Genomic DNA, 23210 nt, shown 5'->3' with positions numbered 1-23210 from the left:
TATAAGTTAGCATTCTTCAGTTTCTCAGAACTTTGGTTTCACAAGTTAGGATTAAGTCATAGATAGCTATACTTTATTCATTTTGACTCATCAGAAAAGAAATTTTGTATATATACACATACATATATATGTATATATATATGTATGTTTATATATATATATGTGTATATATATGTATGTGTATATATGTATGTATATGTATGTGTGTGTATATATATGTATATATATATATATATATATATATATATATATATATAAAATACACACACAGTTGATACCCTTTTAGTTAATCAAAACCACATAAAGGTTTTTATTGTGTCACATTAGATCTCATGGGCCTTAGAAATTTTCTTCATCCACGTCACCCACAAAGAAATTTCCCAACCATGAGAATTTTGCAAAACTACAACCTAGATGATGGTATTTGTCATGCAGGGAATTTAAGGTAAGTAAAAACAGAGCTTCAAACGTGAAATATTATGTCAGAAACAATACTGCGACCAATTTAAAGGAAGGATATTTATATGCAGAAAAAAAGTTCTTAAGCTCCCCAAATATTCCAGAGATATTTATGTTTATTGTTTTAAATTGAAATAGAAAAATTGCATTAGGTAGATACAATGTATTTTAGTGATTCCAGAGTTTAGCTCCAGTATATGTACCTTAAAATATAAGTATCTGTGATCAAATTTTATGGAAATTTTAATCCTTATTACCTTAAATACTCCTTCTCCAGCAGAAGTTGAAACCTGGATTATTTCCCATGCTATGCTCAGGTATAAATTTTGTTTCTAAGAAGCAAAGGAAGTTCGTTACCACCAGTAATAAGTTTAACTTTGAGAAGCAAGGGAAGGTTGCTTAAAGAGATAGAATTTAAAAAATCACTTTCTGATGAATTATTTAAAAATACTAAACCAACATTTGATAATATCCCTATTTTCAAAATAAATCTGCCAAAACAAAATCATAATGACTATGTGCTCCTCATTATAATTTACCTCATTATCATTTATAATACTCTTACATAGAATAAAATCATCAATTTCAGGGGGGCAAACGTGATTGCTATAAGCTCCAGAAATGTGTAATTTGTAAGAAAACTGTATTCCCATGAAATCAAAACACCTGTATCTCTTACCAAATCTTGAACTGTTTAAATATCATACTTTATTATCTGCTTTCTGACTGAGCAAGAATAATGAAGCTCAAAGGATGACAAAATTAGGTTTTATGATATAATAAAATATGTATTATTATTGTGCTTTACTTTCATGATAAGTAATATTTTCAATTGTACAATGAAGCAAACAACTTAAAATTATTCAGAGGTCAAGCAGATAAGCTTTTATTCCTTGGTTTGTGAAATATTCCACTTGAAAATCCAAACAGAATACTATATTTCTTCTTCAGTTTTCAACATTTTTAGCAGAAAATTGTTAAGTTTTCATCATTAAGGATAAACCAGCGGAAAATTTAACTTCTTATTTACTATGGCCATTCAATGTCTTGTAACATAGAGCATGGCTTTGCATGAAAACTTTGGACTTTGATTCAATTTACAGTGAAACTTGATAAAATCATAAAGCCTTACCTCACCAACCAACAATAATTTGTATGTATCTTGAAAAATGAAAGCCCTGATTTACTGTATGTTTGAACTAGGAAACAATATACATAATAGTAAAATGACATCAAACATGCTCCATTATATCAGCAAACATCTGCAAAGATGGAATGCAGACTACCATTCACAGATACAAATGGCTGAGAAAGAATATGTCAGCCAATGGTTAACTGCAATAATATTAAATATTTATTTTCTATTATTATAGTTTCTTTTCCTTCCCCAAAGGGAAGTCCTTTCTATCAACTGTATCATCACAGATTTAATTCAGTTTTAATACCTGATTCCAATGACCCCTGATAAGCAGAAGGGAAAAACCATATAGCTCTGGTTGTTAGTAAAAGATATCAGCAAAAGATAATCTAATGGAAGTAAAAATTATAGATGAATTCAATTTAGAAGGGTGAAATAAAAGCATTTATAATTCACTCCTCTGCTATGAAATCCCTCTAAAAATAGCATAATAATGAAAAATTGGGAAGAAAAATGAAAACCATATCTGTAATTACAAGTAATTGACCATAAACTATAATAAATAGCTTTCAAATGAAGAGACATTTGCACTAACAGGAGAAAGAATATTGACTGGCACACATATCCTGATAGGATATAGATCTTACTGAGTGTTAGGGTCCTGAGATGTCCTCCAAAGACTGAAGCCACCATGACATGGAGTATGAAAAGGCAAGAGAAAAACATAGGTTTCCAGTTATTTTTTCCCAAATGGTAGAATATGGGGGTAAAGAAAAAATTGCCAGTGGACTCTACTTGATAGCTGTGAAACAGCCTGCTGGATGATATGGATTACTGGCATTACAGTGGGAAAGTTGGAAGAAGTGGCAATAACCATTAAAGCACTAACAACGCAGAGAAAGTAAAACCGAGAGTTCTACACTGTGAGCCAAATAGACCACCCAGATGTCAACAACAGAGAAATAATATGGTCCCTGGGCAGAAGATAAAACAGATTTGGGGAGGTGGGCTTGAAACCTGAAATTTAAATAGCTGCCGTGGGCTGATCTGATTCATTCTCCCATCACTTCCCACACTATAGTTCAGTAAATAGCTGGCTTCATTCAGTGATTAATAGAAAGAAACCAGCCTGGAACATAGGCAAAGAACAAAAACACAATGGAAAAGCAGATGAAGTTCATACCAGGGAAGAAAATTTTTTCAGGAAACAGAGGAAAAATTTTTATAAATAGTTCTCTGTAGTCTCAAATAAATTATAGACATGATCTCATTAAGAGAGTGAGAAGCTCAAAGAAGAGATATTTGAATGAAGAGATTATAAAAACAAGCAGAAAGAAATGAAAAAATGAAGTGGCACAGACCAAGAAAGCAAGGGAAAAGAAGAAAACCATTATGAAGATGAAAATTATTTTAGAGGTTACAAAACAGAGTAAACACAACTGAAAACTCACTTGGGTTATGGCTGACAAAAGTTGACAACAAGTTTAAAAACATAAAAGTGATTGTAGAGAATACTATAAGGAGATATGGAAACAAAAGAACATTCTGAAAAAAATCATTTAGACACATAATAGGAAAAAAATAATTCCTGAAATAAAGACTGAAATCTGGGATAAAAAGACATGGTGTCCATCAAATCTTCTGCTTTGATTAAACACTATAAAAATTTCAAAAATTTCTTAAGTTTTACCCTTATATTTTTATCTTCAGTTTAGACAAAAGTAAATTTAATGCTTTAAAATTATTTAACAGCCTTCATATATGGCATATTTGGCTCCTAAATTTACAAAATTCTGTCTTTTAATCAATCAGTCTGCTTTTCAAAACAAACATCTATACAAAAGTATCTGGCATGATACTCATGAAATATTAACAATTTCTCCATGGTGGAATTTTGAGACTGTTCTTAATTTTCTGTAATACCTATCTTTATTTTTAACAATCTCATAGCATTTTTACAAATGACAATAAAGTCACTGGGATTAAAAGAAGAATTAGAAGGCAAAGATTAATTGAGAGAGAAAAGAAAAATGAGATATCTCAATTTTTGTACTACCTCTAGATTCATGGCCCTCCATTCCATAGCTCATACAGCAATCAAATGATTTCTCTAAAACAGAAGCATAGCATGTTCATTTTCATCTTATTATCCTGCAAGATTTTCAATAAATTGCCACTCATCCAGGATCACGTCTAATCTCTTAGGTAATTTACACAAAACTCTCTCTAATCCACCCCAGCAGGTCTTTCCAACATCAGCAACTCTCACTTCCCACGTTCACCTTCCCTCCCAATACCTTGAACTATTTGTAGTAAGAGTTCCCATTGAAGTTCCAAATCTATATCTCTTTTCAAGCTTCAGATGGCGGTACAAATGTGCTTTTGTTGCTTGTGGGAGTAGGCAGAGGGGCAAGAACTCCCAGTCATTCTACAAAATTCAGTTAATATCTCTGTGGCGCCTTCCCTGCCATCACTCTTTTTTCTCCACATCAACAGTCATAAAATTACATGCATCCTTTTTTTCCACCATCTATACCAATGCCATGCCAAGTAATATTAGAGCCTGATGCAAAAGGAAAAATTATTAATACTGGTCCCATATTTATTTAAAATTTGGGTATTTTGCTCCTCATCAATTTTTGCATAAATTTTGATTTTTTTAAATGATTGAAAAATGACCTTTCAAAGTTCATTCCAGCTCAGTACTTTTATCCTTGTCACTAACTTCTCTATGATTCATGTCCATCTGTGAAAAAGGGTGACTCTATTCTCTGCCGACTTGAATTCAAGATTTGTGAGGTCCAATTTAAAGTACACATTATTCAAATGCTCTGTATATACACAAATGCAAGTCATTTTCAACTGTGGATTAATCATGTAAATATATTATCATCCCTAGTCATGCCTGGAGGAAACTAGAAGTTATTATGCAGCAGTTAGTGGCCAACTTGGAGTTGAAAGCTAGAATATAGATCCTGGTTCTAAAGAAAACAATTCTGAATTTCATCTTTAAAAGATAGAAACATACATGGGCTTCCCTGGTGGCGCAGTGGTTGAGAGTCCGCCTGCCGATGCAGGGGGCACGGGTTCGTGCCCCAGTCCGGGAAGATCCCACATGCCGCGGAGCGGCTGGTCCCGTGAGCCATGGCCGCTGAGCCTGCGTGTCCGGAGCCTGTGCTCCGCAACGGGAGAGGCCACAACAGTGAGAGGCCCGCATTCCGCAAAAAAAAAAAAAAAAAAGAGACATACAAAGGTATCATTCTCAGCCATTCTTCTTCACAAATTGCCAGGATTTAGGCTCTAATAATGACTCTTGTGACGTTTTCTCATAGTGAAAAGTGACTGGTTCTTCACAAAAGTGTTCCATTTAATGCAGCTCTGAGTTATTGAAAAGATAGAAATGGTGCCCAAAATAAAAAATTTAGTTTTGAATTCATTTGATGGAATTGAGTTAAGGAAAGCAAATTATGCGTTTTTATTACTAACGCTGTGTGCAATTGAAATAATTTCTTTTCATACGAAAGATTAAACATACTGCTCAATTTATTCTTCCAATTAACAATTAAGAATCCCTGGTTAAGTTTTGTCCTTTCTCCTTGTTTGGCCACCTGATTTATTTTAAAACCTTTTTCTAATACAACGGTAAGGAAAAAACTGTGAATCCACCTGTATCACTGATCTACAAATCTAAAATCATTTATTTTTATCCCTTTAAAAATCTGTAAAAATTTATAGGAGAAGAATTTCTTTTAAAAAAAGGAAGCCAATGAACTATTTCTTAAGAATAGGCTAACAGACTAGCAAGGAATATATTCCTTACCAAATAAATAAGGTCATTTTTTTTGAATAAAGACCAATCATAGCTTCCAACCACAATTTCAAACATTGTCCTCAAGGCTTGAAATCTACTCACATTCATGAAATAATTTATTATGAGCTTTTTTGTATAAGTACTCTTAATTAAATATATACATATATACAAATTTTACTGGGCTTCATATTACTGGCATCAATTTGTAAATGAAGGGTTTGGATTGGATGATTTCTAAAGTATTCTTCAGCCTTAAAATTATTGATGATTCTAAGAAATACCTAGAGACATAGCCAAGAAGGAATTCTCAGATATGACCCACAATTAATATTTGGCGTTTGCACATTTTACAGGTCTCATATGCAACCATTTCAAGGCAATGCAACAACTAAGAAACTAATGCCGATTAATTAGTATCATTTCTTTTCTAAAAAATAAGAGATCCTGTTTGCAAGGTGGCCATTTCTATCAACATGTTCCCCAAACATCCAGAACACATTCATTCACATACCCCAGATCAGGAAGAGAGAAGTACAGAAGAAAAATCTTGGAAGTAACACAATAAAAAACTAGACCCAGATTTAGTGGCCTAGGACTGCTGCAAGAAATTCAATTAAGTTGTTAAGCCTACCTAATGAAAAAGAAAAATCAGCTCATGAAAATCCTGATAAATTGCATAACAGAGTCAGCAGTATTCTACTCCGTGGCTATAATTTTTTTTCTTTACTCCAGTCCTTTGTTGTTCTTTTCATTTTAAAATACTCACCTTCATTATGAAATTATACAAAAACTCCCCCCCCAAATAAACACAGAACTACCCAGAAATACAGAACTATGGACACAAAAACTCCCTAGAAGCTTAGCATTTCACCAGTTGATATAGATCTATGTTGGGAAAAGCATCTGAAAAACCTTGTACTGGATTCCTAATTCTGATGATTCTGTGATTCTGATCAAATTATATTCTGTGATTCTGATCAAATTTGAGACAGGTAATCTATAAGGTCTTACAGTGCCCAGATTTCTACTTTGAGGTATACAGTGCTTTTCACTTAGAGAACAATCTGTACCACATTTTCATTATACTCTGAAGTCAATTGCTGAAGTTGTGCTAATGTGTACTAATCTCAAAAGTGGCTATATGAACAATACACTTGTTATCCGCCATCAATATAGGAGAAACAAATATTTTGAATATGTCATCAGACTCTAAATAAATTTCCTCCATTAAAGAATGCAGTGTCTGCTGCTAGTTGATGGTTCATTAGCATGCATTGACTGTTCTACTATTTGAGTAACATTGCAGGTAAAGGTGAATAAGCTTATCTAGAGAGACAGTGCCTAGCATAGTGCCTGGAACGTGGTAGGCTCTGAAAGAATACATAACTGAATGAACTATTATCAAAAGGAATTTATACAATAAGTTAAACTTTGGCTCAAAGCACAAATTTTCAAGTCAACTGTTAAGTCCTGTTTAGCCAACATATGGCAGGGAACACATTTTCCCTGGTCTCTGTCTTTGTTGCAGCAGAGGTTTCACTCTATTGGTCAGTATTTGTTGTGTTCCATTTTCCTTTTAAAAATGTTTCATTTAACAGGGAAAGTCCTTTTCTTGAAGATACTAAGAGGATCTCCAAAGGTCACCGCATATCATATCCAATAATTCTGATTAAGGGCAGTGCCACTGGGAAATTTAGGGTGGCTGGTTGATATTCATAGTGTGTATTAGAAAATGTCATAGTCTGTTTTCAAATTTCAACGCATAAATATGCACCATGGATCTCTAATAGCCCTATTTTTCTTGTCCCAACTTTCCAGGATGGTCTGTATCCTGTCTAATTTGAATGTTGAATTGATTCTATTTAAATCATCTTTCTGAAATGAAAGATGGCTCACTTTCCCTTCACTGAGGAATTAATTAACTCTCCCAATGACTGGCTTGAATTTTTTAAATGGAAAACTTACATGGAATTTTTATTTTAGTGAAGAACAACTGTTTATCTTTAAAAACATTTAAAAAGACATTCTGCATGAAGTTCGTCATCTTTTAGGAAATTATTATAGCAACAAAATTACATTAGACTTTCTGATTTCTCCATAGTGTCCTTAGATAAGTAAACAACCCAATAGACCATATTAAAAGCCCCAAATGTTACTGGAAAGAGAATGCGGGCATATTTGTCTATTTTACTTGTGCCAGATCCAGAAGGTGGTGGAGCCGAGGGAGCAGTAGAGGCTGACAACTTCCCAGAAGCCCCTATGCTATTAACTGTGGTCTTAATTCGCTCCAGTCTTGATCCAAACACACGCTGGGTAGAAGCAGATCCAACTGGAACTTGTCGGGGCACATACCCAGTTCTCCTAGGTGGAGAAGGAGAAGCAGGTGGAATTGCTCTTGCGGCGGATATAGTTTCAGTTGCATTTGCATGGCTGAATGGGTTTGGACTGGAAGCTAAGTAAGACTGTGGTGTGGCTTCAGAAGATCCTTGAACAACCGTGGAAGACTTGCTCGAATGGTTTCCCACCTCAGTTCTGTTGCCAACATCAGATTCAGAGTGAACCAAGGCATTGGCTCTTTTTCTCATGTTCAGATTGGCATTTGAGTTCTGAAAAGGTATATTAAAAATTACATTGGCTATGTAATTCTACATAGAGTTATACAAAATTTAAATGGGTCAAATAATTAAAAATTAGCTGTTTTCATAAAATAAACCTTTATTAATATACTATAGTCACTCAACTTGATGTAAAAGCTTAAAAATACCTAACTAAAAAAGGACATATATATATATGTGAAACTCTGAATCAAACATCTGTTATTTCAAAATATTATCCATTCTTATAAAGTATTAGAATTTAAATCTATAGAAAGGTTAGGCTTTTAGGACTATAAGCTAGAGTTATACTTGATTTGACTTTAAGAATTCATGATGATAGCTGTACAACTTCTTTGTTGAGTTTTATTGTAAATAATATTCTCTGATATGCTGTATACATTTCAGTGAGTTTTGTACATGTTTGCTTTATAAACAGGAAGAACTATATCTACTTTGGGCACAGAATAAAAACAATAATAACCATCCACATGTGTATAACATTCCTTAAAAAAAGACAGAAGCTCCAAAAGCTTTAATTTCCAAATCCCTGGGAATTATTTTCATAATCTTACATAGACATTATTATATAAAGTCTAGAAATCCTCATGCATTTTAGTTTTTCACCACAATTAGTAATGCGAATACAAAGGAAAATCATTTTGGGGACTTCCCTGGCAGTCCAGTGGTTAAGACCCCACGCTTCCAATGCAGGGGGTATGGGTTCAATCCCTGGTCAGGAACTAAGATCCCACATGCCGCGTGGCACAGCCGAAAAAAAGGAAAATCATTTTTAAATAAAATGTTGTATCATACATATAAACAGCATCACCGTATCATTGCATAAATATCTGAGTTCAAACTATTTACCAATAAAGAGTGTTTAAATCAAAATGGAATTCACTATTTTCCATAAAATTATTTTATCTGTAGAACAAGACTGCATTTGAATACAGATGGTCAGTATTAAAATTAATTCTTATATTTTGACAGGCATGATAAATAACCATATAGCCAACTATAGACTGTCCATACTAATGAAGGAAAGTAATTATTCAAATGATTCCCAAAATAATCATGTCTGTCTTTAGAAGATACTACGATTTTTTGCAACCACATTTCCGCCTTAATTGTGTTTATTCTAAGTAATATTAAGGGTATATTGTAATTACTTTTTCTACCCTCTTCCCCCACCATTTTATGAAATAAATGGTGGGTGAGGAGATGGAGAAGTAGAAGAGAGAGAGAGGAAGAACAGCTCACAAGTGAGTGAGTAAAAGGAGCTAGTCTGAAGGAATTTTATGGATAATATTACATACAATTAACTGTAAGCTCCCTTACAGAGAACTGTTTACTCTACAAGTAGAATCTTTTTTCAATACTACACTTATCAAGCAGGTTGAAAGTGTTCAACCCATATCTTATATACTTGTGAATTATGGCTTCAAGTTCCCTGAGTAGAGAAAGAAGAAAAAGCCTCACAACATGCAGAGCCAAAGCAGGTTCTGAGAGGTTTAGAATGTATTCTTCATGTCAGCCTGAAGTATTCATCTAAACAGTTTGCAGCTGAACTCATGAGAAATTGTAGTCTAACATATGGCAGCCAATTTAGGTGGAAACAAGTGAAACCAAAATTGACATCAGCCTAAAAGTTAAAGGTACAATTATTTACCCTGTACTTTTCCTCTACAAAGCACATGGTAAACACCACCTAATTAATCCTCAGATTTTGAGTCCCTCTTTACAGAAAGGGATAATCAATTAATTAGAATTAATTCTAAAATGTTATACACATGGTGAAAAATATAAAGAAGGATAAGGTGTATCCACAACATTTAAAGAGTTTACAATATCACTAGGAAGATAAAATGCACACCCACACATGACACAATCAAAAATATACAAAAAGTAAAACAGAATGATGGGTCAAACTGTGGCAAAATGCTAAATATACCAAGAAGAGAAGGGAAAGGAGTAATAAAGGACCAACTGGATAAGCAGGAGAGAAATATATATTTTCAAATATAGTCTGATATTTGCACATTGCCCTCTTCTACCAAAAGTTGGGTTGCCCATAATCTTTAGAAACTCATATTTTCCCTCAGACTGAATTCTAAGAATTGGAGATTTCTACTTCTGGCCAAAATGGAGTAACAGGGACTGAATTTACTCTCCTGAATGAAATAACAAAAAAACTAAAAACATTTGTAAAACAACTGTTTTTGAAGATATTGGACATTAGACAACATAGGACACAATCATTGAGAGAGAAGAAAAAAACTTGAGTTTGCATGCTGTAGACCGGGAAATGAGAATCCAGGAACAATCTGACAGATTACCTAAACTGAGGAGATGAAGCTGAGAAGGTGAGGAAACCAAGGTGGCTAGAGTTCACAGGAAAAGGTACCAGAGAAGCTGATGCCAAAAAGAAAAGTCCAAAAAGTCTGAAGAGTCCCCACTGAGAATTTTGCTAAGCACAGATCCATTTTTAAGTGTAACTACCCAAGGCAAAAAGAACCACCTGAAAGGATTAGAAGAAATGGTACCTAGCACATACCAAGCCAGGAATAGTGCATTTTCCCACCAGACATAATGGAAAATCTCAACATTCATGTAGCGTTTGGTAAAGTCCTCAGAAGGGCCTTGCCTCAGTAATACGGAATAATTACCCCCTAAGACTGCTCTAATCCTGCCTAATGCATTTTAAAAGTAAGACCTTAACAGATGAAACTAACTCTAAGTGACTTAACTGCACCCCAGAAGGAAGCACAAGAACACTTATAGGACCCTGTCTTCCTTCCCTCCAGATCAGAATCCTTTGGGAACATCCTGAAATCCCAACTGTGAATTATGTTCTAATATGGCTGATTGAATACAAACATGGAACCAATTTGTCCTCCCTCTCCATATTAATGCCCCTTGTAAAATGAATTTCCCCTTCTCCTCCCATCAAGAAATGGGCTCTATTTCCCCACAGACTTACTATGACTTTCTTTGGCCAACTGGAAGTGGGGGTGAGTTATTTCTGAGTCTTAGCTTTATGAGTCCTTGCTTGCTTCCACTCTTTCTCAAAACACTGCCACCAACACCACAAGAACAAGCTTGGGCTAGCCTGCTGGAGAGATCCTTTGGAGCAGAGCCAGTCATCCTAGTGAGGCTATCCTACATCACCCAATAGATAGCTGACCACTAGACACCTGTGTTTGTCCCAGCTCAGAAATGATGAACTGCTGAGCCAAGCCTAATCAAGATCAACAGAACTTCCCAGCTGACTCAGACTTGAAAACAAAAATAAATGTTTTTTTTGTATGCCACCGAGGCTTTGTAGTTGTTTGTTATGCAGCATTATTGTGGCACCGGACAATGTATATAGACCAATTAAATCAAGGGCCTAACAGGAGCTATTGCCACACCTCTTGTCAGGGGAAGTTTCTCAGCCAGTCTAGGATAATTAGACAGCTAGTCTGCCCAGAAATCATCAAAGACCATTAGGGGACGCTATTGTCTATTCCATGTTATTTTAAAGGGCCAAGATATTTTGCCCTTTATAATTCCATTCTTAAAGAATAACCATACTTTAAAGCTAGGAGAGATTCTAGTGATCAACTTATTCCAGTTTCTCATTTTACGGTAGAGGAGAATAACAGCAGAAGTGTTATGGTAGATGAAAGTCATAGAGGGAGTGACCTACTGAGTGCTCTGCCATGTTGCACAGCCTTTGGAAGCACAAATGTGGATGAGGCATTAAGGAACTTGATAAACTACACCTATATATTTGAGTCAGTCAAGTATTTGTAATAGTCAAGTATAATGTTAAAAAATTATTCAAGACTTGGAAATGAGAAAGGAGTACAGCATGTCCCTGCAATGTCAGTCAGTATGAAGTACTGTTTAAAAAGTCCACCCAAAGATTATTAAGTCTCTAGGGGAAGATACTTGAGTTTGAGTTTGCTGTTTAATATTGGATTTGACCCCAAACACTGTGAAGTTGCATATTAACTTATAGATTCCTGTCCAGTAGAAAAGAGCCCCAAAGGTTATGGTTTTGATGCCCTGAAGGATATTAACTACTTCTGTATCTAATCTAGTAATCTCATTCTAGTATCCTTTTTTGAAAAAAATTTAATGGCTACTTATAGGCTTTTCTCAAAAAAGATTTTGAACCAGTTTTACAATTTAATTACACCTTAATTAACGAGTTAGATAAAACTTTGATACAGGTTCATTCCATATTTGCATGACTCATGTTTTTGATGGTTTGAAAATTTTATTCTGACAACATCCATTGCTATGCAAGTTATAAGTATCAGAGAAATGTAAGCAGAGACTTGAAGAATATGTCTGGAGAAAACAGTGATCCCAAGTCAAAGAGAGAGGGTCAGTCCAAGGTGGCCAGAAAAAAGAATCAATGAAGCACCAGACTTTATGAAAATGGAGGGAACAGTATGAAGTGTGCCACTAGGATTAACATCTGAAAACAAAGGTCAAATCTTTTTATTCCCAGTTTTAAAGTATTAGTGAACTTCTAGAGTGTGAAACTATCTTATTAATCATCACAGGCTAATGCACACAGCAGGCACCTACTTCATTTTTTAATAAATTTCACTGAAATGGATATAGTACAGAGTCAAGGTTCTTTTTTCAAATTAAACAGAAAGTGTCAGAAACTTTCTATCTGACCTTCAGCAGATTACTATTTCTTTGTTTATGGGCATATTTCTAGAATATTGCAGGTAGTACCTAAATTATATAAGTTATACTGACTCAATCCCAAGGCTGACTAAGAATGCCTAAGAAGTCTCAACACTCGAAATATCATAACCTATATATGGAAAAGAGAATTAGACTGATTTGAGACTTAAATCTTTGTTCTCTGCCAGGCAGCCAAATGATACTCAAGTTATTTTACACTGATGTCTCAAGGTCTACTATGTAAAAAGTAGTTGGCATTTTCCATGATGACAAACCATGAAAGGATTGAAAAATCTGCTGAGCTACCTGGCACGGGACTCACTGAGAATAATATTCACACAGCCTTCAAGTTTTGGAACAACAAATGCGACAGTCAGAGTGATGTTATGTTTCACACAGAGTGTACAGTGGCTCCATCAGTATTCAGCACACACACTGGTTCCAAACAAGAAAAGCACCTAAGCTTAATTTGAATTTTAAAAGATGATTAAGTTTGAAATCATTTTGTCATTAGTCACGATAGTCAGATGCAAGGGAAACTGGTGGGATAGAGATGCGAAGTTGTAGATTCAAACATTAACAACAAATTAAAGCAGCAACAGGCAAACAGGAGCAAATCCAAGTAATTCGTCAATCATGACTGTGATCTGACACGATTTCTAAAGAAGTCTTATCAACTGCAAAAAGAAAATTCAACTCAACTAATTACTCTAGCAGCAATGAGATAATGTGACTACGACGAGGTTTGCAGAATGCAAGCTACATTCATATTGCTTGCTTGAGAAGCTAATGAAGTTTAATAAAATGTAATTTCACCCTTCTAAATTAAAAACAAACAAGGCTAGTAATGAACAGGTTTATATTCTAGAATATCAATGATTTACATACCAAAAAAAGTCAGTAATGCAAAGACATTTATTCAAGGCTGTTCTGACACGGCTTCAGGGGTTAGCCACACATCTTATTTAATAAGGAAATAAACAACTATTGTACAGCAGCTGGAACTAAACCCCAAGGTAATGATTTACAGAGGACCATCAGTAGTGTTTTTAAAAGACGCTACCACATAGAAATGAAAAACATCCCCTACAAATAAACATGCTAAATATTTCATCAATTGTTACACACTGAACAACAAAATGTAGAAATGAAAATGCCGAGTTCTCCATTTACTGTATTTCATTTCCTCCCAATGTTAGCATTTAATTCAATATTTGGATTTCCATAAGCTATAGAAATATTACTTTCAATATCTGGCACTTGGATAAGAAATATATGTCTTCAATTTGGAATTACCAGAGAACAATGTCTTACAGAATGCATTCATTTTGTCTTTACATATTTAGAAGTTGAAAGTTTAAAATAGTAGGGTTTCTTGATATGTGATTCTATAGTTAGTTTTGCTTCATAGTGATTCCTAGGGCTTCTTTTTATTTGCCAAGGCTTTGTATAAATACATGGCTCTAGGAGAGGAAATTTTTTTGTCGGAGACTTCACCAGTCAGAGCAGAAGATCTCAGCTTGATCAAGCAGACTTGGACTTGACCAGAATGCTACCTGGAAATGCTCCAGGAGCTATGTTCACCAATGCTAAGAACATAACACTGGAGAGGGTAGAGGGCAAAGCACACTCCACTTACTTTCTTCAAATGCAAACACTGAGCTGGATGAATCTTCTCTCGCTCAATAAGTGGCATTACAGTCACACCAAGTGTTTATAAGAATAACTGGGATCAGTCTCAGGGACTTTTTGGAGCAAGTCTTAATTATTAGTTATGCTATTGCCAGTCATCAGGAATCAGAAGTTGGGAAACACTGGCTAAAGAGTTAGGATTGTGGACCGTCAAATCAGACAGACTTGGACTCGAATACTGAATTTGCCATTTACTAGCTGTGGGATATCTGACACGTTGGTTGACCTCTTGAAACCTCAAAGTCCTTGTTAAAACAGGAGAATAACAGTAGCTCCTCATAAGGAATAAATAAGAAAACGCCTGTAAGGTGCTTAGTACATAATAGGCATCAAAAGAACATTATATAGAAATAATCCAGAAGGCAGATAACAAGATCCTTCCTCCAAAATAAAAAAGTATGTCACTCATGAACAAATCATCATAGACAAGATTTTAGGATATTTTTTCTATATTTCTATAAAAATAAGGCCACCGTTTTGAATAATCAGAAAGGTGGAGGACCACTGAAGCAAAGGACAGTCTGTGGTGAAGTCAGCCATGAAATGAATGTTGCTGGCTAACATAAGAATAAACACAAGGAAATATAAAATTCAATTAACAAAATTAAAATACATTTTAGACATTGTAAAGGTAAGGATTAACACTAGAGTAAATCCTATAACTGATGGTGTAAGACAAACATAAAAAGCTCATCTAGGATAAAAGCAACAGCAACAACAATGGTTAATTTTTACTGAGCAGTTCTTCTGCACCCGGCACCCAGCTCACATGCTTTTAACTACCCAGCTGCCACAACCATATGTCAAAGCTACATGTAGGAAATAACCTACAGCCACAAGTATTTCAATGTCCAGAAAATATGTGGGTTGTCTAAAAAAGGCATCTCATTGTATTAACGTATCACATCACTGATCTCTTTCCGGAACTTTCCACCTATCAGTAAAGTCTAGAAACTGGTAATCAGGGAAACAGCAAAGACCGGAGGAACTGTTGTAATCCAACCTTACAGGATGATATTCACACCTCAAGATGTTATGAAAAGACATACACAGAACACTGGTTCACAATTAGAACTTCAGCAACTCAGTTTGGCTGGCCCACTTTCAAAATGTAATGGAATGTTAAAAAGAATTGTATCTGTGGATATATTGGTCTGGCATTATTGGTCTGGCACTCTTTTTACTTTATATCTTTGTTCAATTACAGTAGCCAAAAGGACTTTCTTCCACATTTAAACTGGAAGTAGGAAATGGGACAATGAAGGACACCAGACTGGGGATAGTACAAGACAACAAATGTCAAAGAAGGTTAAAAAAACATTAAGAGGTTTTTTTTTTTTTTTTTTTTTTACACTCCAAATATTCTAGTGTTTCACCTGTAGGGATAATCAATTCAAGCAAACAAGACTTTAACAGAACATATGGCTTTACAATAACATCAATTTATCAACTAAGTTGTAACAATAAATACTTAATCTCTACCAATAGACTTACATTTTTTGATCCGCTTTAAACAATACAGAAAACAGTTACCAATCAAAAACTGGTTATAAAAGGAACACCAAGTATTTCTTATTCAAAATCACTTTTGTAAGTTAGAACAACCAAAATAACACTTAAAGGGCATCTCAATCCTATAATTCCTCGCCAACCTGGAAGAAAAATGAATTCAGAACTTTGTACAAGGTGAAAAATGTATGAAAACTGCCTAATACTTTGGTCACGCTAATAATTGTCAAATAGTTATGTTTCAAATACAATAGATCTGTATATTCACTTTTATAAAACTATCCTTACAGCCATTTTAACTATAGTATTACTACTATTATTACATGGGTGGCAAGATCTTATTTCACAGGCTACCCGTTATTTAGAACAATACAATATAAACATAGGCAAAAATTCTTGGTATTTGTCAGTGTGCAGTATTTGTACACTTCTGGGTTTCTCTGTACAACGTCTTAGACTCTAGAATATAAAGGTTGCTGGTCCTGATCCCTTGCAGAGTGAGTGCAGCAGCGGTGGCTCGAGGGGCTCCCGACGCAGCCCCGGACCCCGCACGGTGGCGCCTGCGGTCCCCGGTCAGCAGCAGCAGCGGCGGCGGCAGCGGAGCACGCTCATCATACGGGGCCGTTAACCGCCGCATCGCCCGGCATGCTCTGCTGCTCAGTCCGCTGCTCTGGGCTGCTGCTGGGGGGCCGGGGGGCTGCAGACTTCCCCTCTGCCGTCTCCAGGCTCTCCTCCACATCTTTACAAGCAGCATCTTGAGAGGGAGACAGTTTTCCTTCCTCACTTTTGAAGACCGCGGTTTCTGTCTTGGCATCCACAGTGAGGCTCAGAGTTTCCTTCACGCCGCCATTCATCACTGTCTCAGTTACCTTGTCTGTACTTTCTGCATCCTCCTCTCCGTCAGAGCTGGCTTCCATGGCCACGCTGCCTGGCACTTCCGGCTGCACTGCCAGCGCAGCCACACTGGGCGCCAGCGGGCCCACTGGCTCCGTGCTGGTCTCCATTTCCACTGGAGAACTGCTCCTTAAAGAGTCTTTTGTACTCAGGGAAGACGCGAACTCGGAAAATGAAGCCCAGCCTGTCTCCTTAGTCGGCACCGGCTCCTCTGCGCTCCAGACGTCGGAGCCCACAGAGTCTAAGGGAGCCCCGTGCGCTGTCTCCATGGGGACATCAAAGCTGGCTGACCAGCTGGGCGGTTCATTCAGGTCTACCTCCATTTTATCCTCTGTGTTGGCACTACTGGATTCAAACAAGTCTTGTTTTGCTCCATCTTCTTCTTCAGAGTCTGTACTTTCCTCACTGTCTGTACTCCCCGAGCTTGATCGTCTTTGGGATTCTGGTGTAAATGCAATGTGTTTTTCCTCCCAGATATCTTCCTCATCAGAGCCACCATTATCAAACTGCTGTATTCTTTCCTTACAACATGCTTCAAACAAGGCAATATTTCCACTTTCATTTGTATTGAGAGTAAAGTTGATGTCTGATACCTGATCAAAAGAAACATTGCCAATGTCATCTTGATCTGCAAACTTCTCATCGTTGAAGCCAAACTGGTCAATAAAATTGGACGTCATTTGTTGCATCTGATAATCAGAAAAGGCTAGATCTACCATGTTCCTCTTGTTAGTTTCTCCTAAGGAGCTTGTGCAGAACGTCTCCCATCGCTCCCTGACTTCGTCTGGAAGATCTTTGATGAGCTGCTGTACTAAGGCACTGTTGGGGCCCTTATCAGTGCTGTGCACGATGCAGTTGGCTATCCTTGTCAGGTGTCCCATGTAGCCATGCCGTCTTCCTCCTTCGGCTTGTTTCTTCTTGTTCATTTCCCAGGCGTCAAGTATTCGTCCTATCAATTGACATTTTTGAAAGAGATGTTTCAATAACAAATTGTCACCAGTGGAGTCTTGATCAGTAATTGTGCTATTTTCTGTGTTTTCAAAAGGACTTGCAAGAATCAGTGCAATACAGATTTCTACTTGTGTGTGTAAAAAGTTATTTCATGTGTATTTGAAGAACATGTCCAATATGAACCCAATGATATTCAGCTCCATAAGGTCCCCATTGATACTGCTGGTATTTGTTTGGAGGAGGCTGGATATCAACCTAATCACATTCAACCGGGTGTTGCCCACGGGAGGGTCCAGCACGCCCCACGTAGTCTTCATCACACTTTTCTTGGGTGGCTCAAGCAGGAGTTCATGAAAAGATCCAAGTCTTCCTCGGATGGCTTTTAGAACGCTCTTGTTGACCGAACAAGCTGAATGACTCATGCCTGGTGGGCAGATCTCTATATGGCCTTCAAATGTTGGTCGCCGTGTCTCAAGTAAAGCCAACAATATCTGGACTGCGCTGACTACGGCCGATTCATTCTTCTCCTTGTGGAAAATATTTGATAGGAGCTGCTCTATAATTTCTTGCTTTTCTAGAGTGACAAGCAGGGGGTCTGGTTCTGTACTGTTCTGAATTTGTAACATCTGGTCTCTGCTCAGGCGAACAATTTCACAAAGTGACTGTGATGCATTTGAATGCCGATCTTCTTCTTGCGATGGATGAACTATTTCCACAAGCCTCTGGATAATTTTCTCCTCATTTAACCAATTCAGCACGTCCTGCCTGGGCTGTGGGGGCTCAATGCATGTCAGGAGCCTGAGCAACAAGTCCATGATGGCCGATGTTCCTATGTGCTTCATAATAAGGTCCACAAAGTCACGTTTCTTCTTTAGGAAATCCACAATCTGTTCTGATTTTCTGCTGATAAGAATACTTAGCACCTTGCTGAAGAAACTGGCAAGTAGTGGGTTCAAGGGGGAATCGTTTAGGAGGAAGCTATACAATTTCATTAGCAAGGATTCATCTTCTCCCAGTCTATCATTCATTTGGGAGACATCAGAAGTGAGCAACTCACAAGATATATTTGGATACTTGTATCTGATCTTTTCATCCATGTCTTGAGGTGGTTCTTCAATAATGAATGAGACTAAATCTTTGAGGCATTCTGCTTTTAACAGGAACTCTATAAGTTTGCGGTTCTGAGCTTTACATTCCTGTAAAACATCTTCCTCATCCATCAACTCCTTCAGTGTTACATCTTCTCTTTCTAGAAGTGTGTCTATGTGGGATGATGAGTGAAGATCAAATTTCCAAAACATGCTGCTCTTTCAAACCAAGTTTAAAAATTAAAAGAAATGTTTTCTTTTCTGTGGCTCCTTGCCCACTACAGGTTATCCTGGCAACGGTTGTCTTCCAATTTACTGCATTAGCAGATTAGCAGAATAAAGTGGGATGGTCGACATGAAACAGAAGTTCCCCTGGAGGTGCCCGCGACTTGCCGCTAATTGCGCTCAGGCGGGAAACGCGCTCACCGACACCATCAGCGAAGCGCCCAAAATGCATTAAGAGGTTTTAATCATTGTTATGGACTGAATTGTGTCCCCTTTTGAGGGGGGGTACTATATTGGAGATAAGATCTTTAAGGAAGTGTGATCAAATGAGGTCATAAGAACGGAGCCCTGATTAGATAGAACTAGTGTCCTTATAAAAGAGGAAGAGACACCAGAGAGTTCTTTCTCTGTGTCATATGAGGACACAGCAAGAAGGCAGCAGTCTGCAAGCCAGAAGGAGAGCTCTCACCAGAAACCAAACCTGCCAGAACCCTGATCTTGGATTTTCTAGCCCTTAGAACCAAGAGAAAATATATTTCTGTTATTTAAGCCATCCAATCTATGTAATTTGACTAAGGCAGCCTGAGGAGACTAAGACAATCATCTAACTTTAATAAATTTAAACTTAAGACACAATTATCTTAAGATTTTTAAATAGTGAATGTTAACCCTCTCAGGAAAAAAATAAAACCTAAACAAACTTGCAGCTTTCTCTTCTCAGATATTTTCTTTGTTTCTAGTCTGTTCTCTCTTCTCCAGTATCCTTTTCTGATAACCCCAAATCCTAGGTAGAGTTAAGATACTAGACACGTAGAGAAATTGAGATGCTTTTGACAGGAATTAAGCATTGATTTCTTTGTAATATTTTTACTTGTCCTTGGTGAATGAAAACACTTCCATATATCCACCAGGGGGCATCTACATCATCTTTCTAAACTGTCTAAGTTGCCTGCATATGAGTTCTCCCAGGATACCTCTTGAGTTCCTTTCAGCTTTTCTTCACCCAAATCAGAGGACCTCAGTTAACTGGGATTTTCATTTAAACTTCTAATTTGGACTTAGCTCCAGATCCTTCTTTAACTACCCAGTATTTTTTCCCTAAATATTTTTGCCTCCCTTGCCGATTATGACTTTTATGTCACAGTGTGTGTACATGTGTTGTGGATTTCAGAGCATGCGTTTGTTTAAATATTGGAAAAATGTCATTAATAACAATTTATAACTTCTGTTCACATTTTATATTAAGAATACTTTTTAAATCCTTAAAAGTAGGGGTAATATAAGTAGATATCTGATAAAATATTGCAAAAGAAATCTTGCTACGTTTTTGAATTCCTAACTTGGGTGTCCAAATAAATTCATTTTTTAAAGCAATCATCCTATGGAAATGATTTGTTTCAGCCTTAAAATATTCAGAAAATTATAGTTGAACTTAGAAAACATTTGGACAATGTTTTTTTTCTTAATATAGACTTGATATGACTTTATCATAATGAAACTGTGCTATAATAAATAGCCATCCAGAAAAATTCAGATCCCTGCCAACCTTATAGGAGGCTGGCATAGCAATTAGTCTGAGTCATAATTTTATCTGCATCAGCAAAGGCAACAGGGGCAATGTCTAAAAAGGAATAATTTATCAAGGCCAGATCTTCATTATACTTCTGAATGGGGGGAAAATTCCAAAGCTCAAGAATTATCATCCAAGTCATTTTGTAAAATCATAGCTGTGCTGTGTAAGGAAGTCTTTGATGAGCTACAAATCTTACCTAAAGGGGGTTGAATTTCTTTGAAATATTAGATAATGTTTACCTACTGAATCTAAACATTCATGATAGCTTTAATAGATTTATTTTTAGGAAAAAAGGCTCAAGTCCCATGCTTCATCTCTTGCTGGAAGTGAGTAATAGAAGATCCACGTTTAAGCTCAAAAGCAATGAAGGACTTATTAAAGGTAATGATTTACCCAATTCATTCATTCATTCAACAATATGTATTGAGTGTCCAATTTTTCAAATTACTTTGTTGAAACTGGGAATACAGAGGTGAAAAAGTATAGGCCTTGCAACTTCTGCCAGGAATTATTAAAAAGTATAACAAGCGATAAATGCTATCAAGGAAACTTTTTTTAAATTAGGGAGTACATGGCATAGCCTGATTGCTGGGAGAGCCTCTTTGTGAAAGTGACACATAAGATGAAATTCAGGGATAAGTAAGGGGGAAGAGGGACTGTGGGGAAAGGGAACAAAGTGCCTGGTGGTAGGGGAACAATTTTCAAAGCTTTTCCTCAGTGGTACAAGGATAAAGAAGACCAATAACTTTCCTTGTCAATTAAAATTTGAGATACCTTGAGGATGTTCTAAAATCTCCCTTTGCTTTTACATTTTTTTTGAAATAGACTGTTAAGGCAATGCTTCCCATTCAGGGGCTACTCTAAATAATTAACGTCTGATATTAGTACTTGCCAGACAGAAATCTTGAATCTTTATCAACATCTCTACAATGTATTGAGCACTTACTAGGGACCAAGCACTACACTACATGGTTTTCACAAATAACCTCACACACTATCTACAACCACCCAGGGAATAGTATTAATATTCTCATTTTCCCAATGAGGACACTGAAGCCTAAGAAAGTTGGGTACTTCTCCTAAGGTCAGACAGTTAAAATGGGTTCGAGTCATGATTTGCATCCCAAACTAACAATTTTAGCCAGTTCAGGAAGCTCCTTATGACAGCAAATATGTTAATTTGCTATATTAAAAAGCTACACTAATGGGATTAAAAGAAAGCAAAAAAGAATTTACCTGAAAAATGTCCACACAACCCAAACCAGATTAAGTGACATTTATGAACAGCTTGGTTTTTCAGATTTGGATTTTAGTTACATTTATTTAGTTTCTAGTATAAGGTGAATACTGTACTACTGTTTGATCCACATTATCCCATGAAAAATCTTCCTCTGATTAATCCTTCCTTTCCAGTATCTGTAAAAATTGTATAGTTTTTATGAACTGTTCTTGCTCCTGTTTTTCTTGATATTCGTTCAACTTCTTTGGTACTTAGTTGTCATAATGTGCTTATGGATATGACTTTGTATCACATATAACTTCTACATTCAGGCCTAAATAAATATTTATAAATAGGTCCACATTTAGATGGTTTATTTTACAGAAAATTTTATCTTAACCAAAAATGTAATCTAGCTGTGCCAAGTTTCTTTTTTAATTGAAGAAAACTTCTCTTCAGGTTGTTTGAAAAATGAACCAGCATCACCATTCAAAATATGCATCTTCTATATGATAAACACATTTTTATGAAGTTTTTCTACAAGAGGGAAGCTGTGCCTCAACTTCCTTCCGCAGACTTCCCCTTAAGTTTGAATATAGAATTTGCAAAAGATGTTTACAAAATTACTACTCAAATATATGGAAAAACTAAAACACTCCCCCACCATGCATAGGAAACTGCAATTTCAACTTTAATTGTAACCCAGGGAAGATTTCAACATAAGCACTAGCTCTAGTTTCTGACTTGAAAATGATTCTTCAAACATGTAAGTATCTACAAATAACTAAAGTTAATGAAGTTCAGCAATGCATGCGCCAAATTATGTATAAAGTTAATGTGTGTACACATGTGTATGTAGCAGAAAAGTACTCATTAAGCACCTATTGTGTATGCTCTTATATTTTAAAAATCAATCCCTTTCCCTAGTCTTTACAAGTGGAAGCACAGTCAATTGGTCATAAAGCATATGTTGAATTTTCCTGTTAACACAATTCATTACAAATCTCCATCCATAGTAAAACAGCATATTAAGTCAGCAGAAGAAATTGATATTCTACCACACCAGTTGTCAAACAGACAACCCCCTAAACAGCTGAAGCCATTTTGATTTTTTCCAGGAAATAATTTGACTTGTCCTGAGGAGTAAGTGCCATGCTGTCAGCTGTAGTTTCCAACGAGGCATTAGCAAAACCATTCGACATTTAATAAGGCTCTCATGCTGAAACAGCTGTTCCTCCAAAGTGAAAATTTTAAAATTCTCTCTGAGCTTAGATAATTTTACTTGAGCTAGAAAATAAGGTATTAGACTCTTTTGCATGTTCTACCACTTTAGGACAAGAAAGGAAATTTTGCACTTCAGTAAAG

The 23210-nt window shown here is 36.3% G+C and overlaps 2 protein-coding genes across 7 annotated transcripts in view; both read right to left on the bottom strand.

Moving 5' to 3' along the window:
- Nucleotides 1–7480: 7480 nt before the first annotated feature.
- Nucleotides 7481–23210, bottom strand: part of GABRA4 (gamma-aminobutyric acid type A receptor subunit alpha4) — a gene marked incomplete at both ends in the record, with an annotated part of 66494 nt that continues 50764 nt past the window's right edge. For all 6 annotated transcript variants that reach the window (XM_081224105.1, XM_081224106.1, XM_081224103.1 and 3 more), the window contains one exon: nt 7481–8014. In XM_081224105.1, the coding sequence (XP_081080231.1) occupies nt 7481–8014 (534 nt within the window). The remainder of the gene's footprint in view (nt 8015–23210) is intronic.
- Nucleotides 16139–19276, bottom strand: LOC308611964 (serine/threonine-protein phosphatase 6 regulatory subunit 3-like). Its single transcript, XM_081224164.1, has one exon. The coding sequence runs from the start codon at nt 19039–19041 to the stop codon at nt 17890–17892; it is 1152 nt and encodes a 383-aa protein (XP_081080290.1). The 5' UTR covers nt 19042–19276; the 3' UTR covers nt 16139–17889.

This window comes from Mesoplodon bidens (genome assembly GCF_964165515.1).
Source record: "Mesoplodon bidens genome assembly, chromosome: 1".
NCBI lineage: Eukaryota > Metazoa > Chordata > Mammalia > Artiodactyla > Ziphiidae > Mesoplodon > Mesoplodon bidens.
Note: the sequence above shows the minus strand (reverse complement) of the source record. Positions and strands in the feature narration are given on the sequence as shown.

Bases quoted from the DNA above. Each gene is read 5' to 3' on its own strand.
- LOC308611964 (XM_081224164.1), bottom strand. From the start codon at position 19,041: ATGTTTTGGAAATTTGATCTTCACTCATCATCCCACATAGACACACTT.